Source organism: Corylus avellana, chromosome 4 (assembly GCF_965113065.1).
Source record: "Corylus avellana chromosome 4, dhCorAvel1.hap1.2, whole genome shotgun sequence".
NCBI classification, from domain to species: domain Eukaryota; kingdom Viridiplantae; phylum Streptophyta; class Magnoliopsida; order Fagales; family Betulaceae; genus Corylus; species Corylus avellana.
In genome coordinates this window covers 11418574-11426687 of record NC_142493.1, presented here as the reverse complement: position 1 = coordinate 11426687, position 8114 = coordinate 11418574, and the positions used below count along the sequence as shown (strand labels likewise).

The 8114-nt window shown below is 35.1% G+C and overlaps 1 protein-coding gene across 1 annotated transcript; it reads left to right on the top strand.

Moving 5' to 3' along the window:
* Positions 1–2586: 2586 nt before the first annotated feature.
* LOC148586308 (uncharacterized) lies at positions 2587–3939 on the top strand. Its single transcript, XM_088515555.1, has one exon. The coding sequence runs from the start codon at positions 2587–2589 to the stop codon at positions 3937–3939; it is 1353 nt and encodes a 450-aa protein (XP_088371681.1).
* Positions 3940–8114: the final 4175 nt, after the last annotated feature.

Here is an 8114-nt window from a genome sequence, read left to right as displayed (position 1 = left end):
TCATTCAATCCAATTGAAAAGAAGTAAAACAATTGAAATATAAAACTCAATAAAATCGGATAAATAAAAACTTACATAAAAGTGATGTTGTTCTTCATCAGTGAGGCTTCATCCCCAACCTTAATTTGGAATTTAGCTCCACATAAAATAAAATCTAAACATAAACCTAAACCTAAAAAAAAACTAAACTAAAGAGAAAAGCTGTAAAATTTTGCTCTCTAGACTTGTGTCCATTTTCTTGAATGCAAAGAGGTCTTTTATAGGTTTAGGAGAGTCCTATAAGCCCTAGTAAACTTAGATAATTCGGAGATCTGTTTCCCAGTCCAAATAAAAGTCTGAAATCGGAACAGAATTCGTCCAAATTTGTATCCTTTTATTGCGGAACAATTTTGGCATAGTAAACATCCGAATTAGGAAAATTCTATTTCACAATGAACTATATTATTTTGAGTTAGCTTTCTAATTCCACTTGAATCACCTCTATCTAATATTTGAGTGGAAAGTTATGGTCAAAATATTGAGACATATGCAGAATATGAATTTGAATCCAATCCGAAATTTTATCTAATCTAAAATTTAATCAAATCTGAACTTTAATCTGATTTATTCTTTTCATGAATTTGGTTAAACTTAACCACATCATCTAGGTCTTTACTCTTTTTATTTTTATTTTTTATTTTTATTCATGCATGAAATTAGAAGTTTTATCCTTTATAAGCCATCTCTATGATAGTTAGGCCTAGTACTCAAGGATAATAAACTTCAATATTGGTGCTAACTTGGTGAGGCTTGCAATAGATATCTACGATCGCTAGAAAATAGGATGTGGTTAAAAAAAAACAAAAAGAATAAATGAGCACATATACAAAGAAAAGAAAATGTGGAAGCAAAAAGCAAAAGATGTAAAGAAGAAGAAAATAATAAAATAAGAGAAGAAAGGGCATGCACAAAAAGAAATAACAGTTTTGTTTGTTAATGTGCTTTGGAAGGAGTTTTTTTGTTTTTAACTTGTAAAAGTGTTAGGACGTGACATAAATTAGAAAACTATTTTTGTATTTTTAATAGTGTTTTTTGTTTAAATTGTTTGTTAATGTTTTTATTTTGAGAAAAAGAAAACAAAAGGCAAAAAATCTAACTAATTAATGAACCCAAAGGTTTGAAGACAAAAGAAAAAAAATAAAAAAATAAGTAGGTTCATTGTAACCCGTTTCTTTCATACTTTTGGGTGCATATGAAATTTTTGTTTTGTCAACGATAGTAGAAATTTCATCTTTTGTAATCCATCTAAACTTGCAAGAAATGAAGTTGTGGAGAAAACAAAAAAGACAGAGTATCAGAATAAAGGACAACGTATATAGAGAGAAAAAAAAATTGATGAAGAAGAAAAGAAAAGAAGATTTGAAGACGAAGAAAAAGACAAATTCAAGAGAATAGAAGAACTTTCACCTAAAGAAAAAAATGTTTAGAGAGTAATTAAGGAAAAAAGAAAGGAATAATCATGTTCATTCATAATATAAATAATATCAATCACGGTTTTGGAAGCATAGCAATATTGTTTTATTTCTTCCACCAAATCATCATTTGTAAACCATCTTTGTGATTTGTATTTTCTGTTACCAAAGGAGAAAAAAAGGTTTGTGTGATAATTTAAGGAGAAAGAAGGCACTACAAGCTTGAAGTTGTATAATAGGTGCTATACACTCTCTCTCTCTCTCTCTCTCTCTCCCTCTCTCATTCCTTTCATTGGTTAGGCTCTTTTCTATTGCAATTATGTTTGTAGTGATATTAAAAATTTATTTCAAAGATTTCAAATATTTAAAATGTATTTAAAAGTTGTTAATTTTTATGGTATTTTTATAGTACTTGTTAATTTTTATAGTACCTGTTATTTCAAGTTTTCCTTTCCGCCATAGATCTACTCAACAAGAAACCATGTTTGTAAAGTTGGAAGTTGTTTCTTCCGAAAGGAAACCAATCAAGAGTTATAAGATAGAAAAATAGATTTATCCAGCCAAAATCAAATTTACAAGGATAAGCTAAAAGACAATTTCCTTGTTATAGGATTAATCCACCAAAAAATGACCTTGATAATCTCCTTTGGACAAAAATTTCTTCCAAGCCAATCTGGAGGAAATATCCTCCAACCCATTTAAAATATTGCCATGTGTCTATAAACATTTAAAAAACACATTAAATTTAGTCTAAGTTAACAAGCTACTATTAATGACAATAAAAATTTAATGTACCTTTTAAATGTCTATAAACACATGGCACTATTTTAAATGGACTTGAGGATATTTCTCCCATACTGGTTTGGAGGAAATTTCTGTCCATCTCCTTTAATAACAACCGTATGTATATACCCTTTCAAAATGAAAATGAGATCCTTTTGAAATCACTTAAATAATTGCAGTAGCTTGGATTCGATCTTAAATCAGGTATTACTTGGAACTAATCTTTCCTTTGTCAAATTTACGTAAATGCCATCTTAATTTTTCGGTCTTCAAGAGGATATATATATATGCTAACTAACCACCCTTTGCGTTTTGTGCCTCCGTGACTGTGTATTAATTAGCAGAGAGTAAGATGGCGGCCGGTGAGATTTGGCATCATTTGCAGCTCATAGATAACCTGGAAAGTTATAGAAACTGCTGGCTGTGCGGAAAGTCAGTATTGGGAAGTCGCGGCTACAATTGCGGGGAATATTGCGATTTTATCATTCATGAATCATGCCCCGAGACAACAAATCGCAAGATATGGATAGAGGCCAGACATGATTTGAGCGAGAAACATCACTCGATATCCATGAAAGAGGTGGAGAAGAATGGAGATGAGAAGAAAGTAGTAGTTTGCTCATTGTGCGAGGAACCAGTATCGTCTTTGTTAGTGTTAGGTAACAACAACATTACCTTTTACAAATGCTACTTCCCCAACTGCACCTTCCTCCTTCATGAACCATGTGCACAATTGCCCATCGAAACAACACACCTTCTGCACTTCTCAAACCACAACCTTTATCTCATACCGCCAACAGAGATTCAATATTGTTGTGGTGCTTGCGGTAAAGTTTTCAGTGGACGCTTCTATTACAAATGTAATACATGTGATTATAGGCTCCACGTTACATGTGCTTCTCGTTGGCAAAATATTAGTGCTGACAAATGTAACCCACACGCATTCATCCCCACTCGAGATCCAATCGAGTTCACTTGCCAAGTGTGTGGTGTAAAATGCAGTGGCATTGCATGTCTATGTAATAACTGTCTACTTCTGATTCACTCTAACTGTGGTAAATTTCTAGGCACCATCAAAATTAGAGGACATGGTCACTCCCTCACTTACACCTTCTCTCTTAGTCAAGTCAAAAAGCACAAGTGTGAGGTTTGTCAAGAAGAGGTGGATATAAAGTATGCAGCTTACTATTGTGATGATCAAAATTGTGACTACATTGCCCACTTACGGTGTGGATATTGGATTAGGAAGGAGGGTGAGGCCTGTGATTTTGTTGACTATGCTACTCATTTAGTCGAGGGCAACGATCTAACAGAGGATGAAAAAGCTGCCCCTCAGGAGATCAAACATTCGAGTCATCCACAACATAAATTAATCCTTAAAAATGAAGAGCTTTTGGATGTCAAGCATTGTGAGGGGTGCATGCAATTTATAGTGTTGTCCCCGTGTTACGGCTGTGCGCAGTGCAAGTTTTCCCCCCATATAAGATGTACTAAACTACCCCAAGAGGTTATGCGACCATTTCATCACCGACACCTGCTCAGCCTACATAATGTAAATTACAATGTGCAATCGTTCAAGTGTTATGCTTGCGAGCGAACTCGAAGTGGCTTCAACTACATATGTGTCAAGAATTCGTGTCACAATGAAATATTTGATGCTCAGTATATTTTAATTCCAGAAGCCTTTAAACATAAAGGCCACTAGCACTACCTCTTCCTTGGTAAATTTGGTCAATCAAAGTGCAATGCTTATAGTCAAAGACCTTATGGCACTCAAATATTTGATTACACCACTTGTGGGTTCCGCTTGTGCATTAAATGTGCTACTCTTCCACTAGTAGCTAGGCATAGATATGACACACATCTCCTATATCTCACTTATACAGCTGAAGATAATTCTGGAGAATATTATTGTCAAATTTGCGAAAAAAGAAAAGGGATGAAAAGCTTTGGTTCTATTACTGTAAAAATTGTGATTTCACTGCTCATCCTCAATGTATTCTTAGAAGAACTTAATTGTATTAGTTACATTTGTTTATGTGAGAGAGACATGGAGGGAGAACAATTGTATACAATTTAATTCAACATACATGAAGGGAGAATCTTTTTTCTTGTGAATGTAAAATATTTTGATATTTTGAATGTAAAAATAATGTAAAATGTAAACCCTAAAATATTTTGATGTTTTGAATTCTCAATGTCATGCACGGCTACATGAGAGGGTGAAAAAAAAGAAAAAAAAGTCTTACAATAATAAAACTTATATAGAAATAGGGAAGGGACCTAAAAATAAAGCTTTGCAAGCCTTATTAATTATAATTTACTCAACTTAAACCTCTAATTGAGATATTCATAATTGAATAAGGTATTTTGATTTTACATTCACCTTATCCATCTTTAATCTTTGAGTACTCAATCACATGATCATCCACAATACTTGTATTGAAAAATAAAATCTTTTTAGTAACCACTTAACTAAAATTATTAGGCATGAGTAAATTATCTCAAGGAGATATTTATATTTCCTATGAAGAATAACTCAGTGCAACAACCAAAAGTACAAGGTATGGTTCTCAATTCACAATAAAAATTTTATTTTTTTGTAACAAAGCATTAACGTGTCATTGGTAATATGTTTGGCGGATTAAAAAATTAGTCGTAACTATTGGAGATTTAGTAACCACTACAAAAAAAAAAAAAAAAAAAAAAAGGTTTAGTAATGCTTGGAATAGAGGCACTTTAATAAAACATACCCTTGTAGAGACTTTTTATTGTGTAAACGACACAAAATAAAATTAGCAACGCCTGCGCAGAAAAACGTCCCCTTAATTCGCGACATTCCAAAAGGGCATGCCCCAATTTAGTTAATTAAGTGCACCTGGCTGGTAATCGCCCTTAATTCGGGACGCCTGATATCTAAGTGTCCTTAGTTAGGGGCACTTGCCACCCAATTAGGGGCGCCTGCCAACTAGGCGCCCCTAATTAAGTGTGCCTGGCTAGCAAGCGCCCCTAATTAAGGGTGCCTGGTTGGCAAGCGCCCTTAATTCGGGACGCCTACCATCCACGAGCCCTTAATTAGGGGTGCCTGCCAGCTAGGCGCCCCTAATTAAGTGCGCATGGCTGGCAAGCGCGCCTAATTAAGGGCCCCTGGCTGGCAAGCGCCCTTAATTCAGGACGCCTGCTATCCAGGCGCCCTTAATTAGTGGCGCCTGGATGGTAAGCGCCCTTAATTAAGGGTACCTGGCTAGCAAGCACCCTTAATTAGGGGCGCTTGCCAGCCAGGCGCACTTAAATAAGGGCGCTTGGATAGTAGGTGCACCGAAATTATTTTTGTTAGCCCGCGAGCTTAATTTTCCCTAGAAAAATTAAGCTCGCCTATGATTCCTTAGCTCTCGCCTAGTACTTCCCCCTCAATATTTTCCCTCTCCCCGTACAGTATCTTTAATTCAAATAAATCTTATGAAATAGGACATTGCAGTAAGCTCGAGCTTGACATAGGGATCAATAAATTGGGCAACTGACGACGCTTATGCCAAGGTCATGGGGAATGCAGAATACATTGGCCGTTTACGAGGAATGGGACCTAGGCTTCTACCAGTCAAAGGCAGCACACATGCAAATAAATCATCAACCTTACCTGCACAAGTCCCTGTACTACTTGAGCGTATAAATGAACAAGAGCAACAGATTTCCAAACAAAACGAATAGATTGCCATGTTAACATCTGCCTATGTCGACGTCTAGAAATTTATGGAAAATTATTTTGTGAGCCAAAGAACGAGCAACGTAATCATGTGTACTCCACATGACCCCGAGTGTCCCGGTGTTGTCAGAGCAAGATCATCAGTTGCAAGTCGACCGGGTAATTAATTAACCTTAATTAAATTATACTAGTTATATTTACATTTTCATGATTAAAAAATGTTACTTCCACATTGTAGTTGACTTAAGAACATATATATCATTGCATAATATACATTTGCATCTATTTATGTATAGGTGAGAACGGATTAACAAATGAAGATGAGCATGCAGAAGGCGACCATCGTGGATCATCACAAAGTATGTATAGATCTTCATATCTTAGTCGCTTGTAATATACTCTAGTTATATATAGGTTTGCACTTTCAAAATAGTTAGATATAGGTTTGTAATTTATTTATTTTTTTTTGTTTTATCATTTGCAAGTAATCGTTAAGTGACGTACATATACTTGACCTGTTAGGTTGGGTATGTATTTGACGCCAAATGCTAAGCGAACTCGTTGATATATTTTATTTCATATGCAATATACAATTTTTGTGAACTCTTTTAAGAGGTGGTACACTTTGTGTTTATGATATCGTTTTGGATATTTTATTTCATATGTATGGTAAAATTTTTGTTAACTCTTTAAGATGTGGTACACTTTGTATTTATGATATCATCATTTTGGATTTAGATGTCTTATGAGATATGAGATTGTATACATGGATTAGATATGTGTTGTGAGATATGTGTAAGATTGTATGAGATTGATGAATGGAGAAAATATTTATGGATTAATCCAATATTTACGGAGAAAATACGCAATACAATATTGTATATAAGGAGAATATAAAAAATATCTATGGATTGCATGGGAAAAACATTTTCTCCATATATTGATTATTGGTGGGGCTTCGTGGTGTGGAAGCTCTCCCATATAGAAATAGGGGCGCTGTACACGCAAGCACCTCATTTTATGAAAGGGGGCGCTTGCCCACCTGAGCGCCCCCTTTTTAGAATGAGGGCGCTTCCTAGGCAAGCGCCTTCATTCTAAAAAGGGGGCACTTAGAATGCTTGCCTAGGAAGCGCCCTCATTCTAAAAATGGGGCGTTTTTCACCACTAAGTGCCCCGTTTTTTAAAAAAGGGGGCGCTTAGTTCCAAATGTCCCCTTTTCAAGACACTTTTTAGTAAAAAAAGTCTCAAACTTAAATTCTAGTCGCCATAAAAATCGACGTGTCCCAAATGCCCCTAATCAAGCGTTGCGAAATCAATAGGGACATTTTTTTGGCCAAAAATGCCCCAAATAATCATGTCACTAAACCTTTTTTTTTTTTTTTTTATGGTGAACGTGTCAATTTCTGACACGTCACACTTTGGTGACGTGTTAGAATATGACACATTACTACAAGTAACGTAACGTGTTTGGTGACGTGTCATATTTTCACATGTTATCACAAGGTAACGTGTCAGTATGACACATTACTAAATCTTCGGTAACTTGTCAATTTGACACGTCACCAAATTAGTAACGTGTCAACTATAACACGTCAACACTTTGGTAACGTGTCATATTAGACACGTTACCCTTGGGGTAACGTGTTAAATGTTAACATATTACCAATGAGGTGACGTGTGAAATATGACACGTCACCATTTGGTGACGTGGCACAATGTTAACACGTCACCAAATTCAGTTGGAATTTTTTTTTTTTAATTTCTCCATGCACACCTTGTATACGAGTTACACATGTATACTATGCTATCCATCAAGATTATCCACCAACTAACTCAAAAACTCAATTATCCACCAACTAACTCAAAAACTCTCAACTATCACAGGTAATCTACGAACTAATTAAAACTATCTCTATACATACATCAACATTGTTAATAAACAAATATATCATTATATATACATCAACAAAACATACAAAATACTCAAGTTAAGTTGTTTGTGAATACATGACTCAAAATATAAACCCCAACTGAATCCGAGGGAACACCATCATGACCGCTCGACTTCTCCGCTCTAACTGCAAATGATAAAACAAACAATCAATCAGCAAATTAACATGATAGAATCTTATCAAGTCCTAAGTGCTAGCAACGTCAAAGTAAAGTGATCATACTCT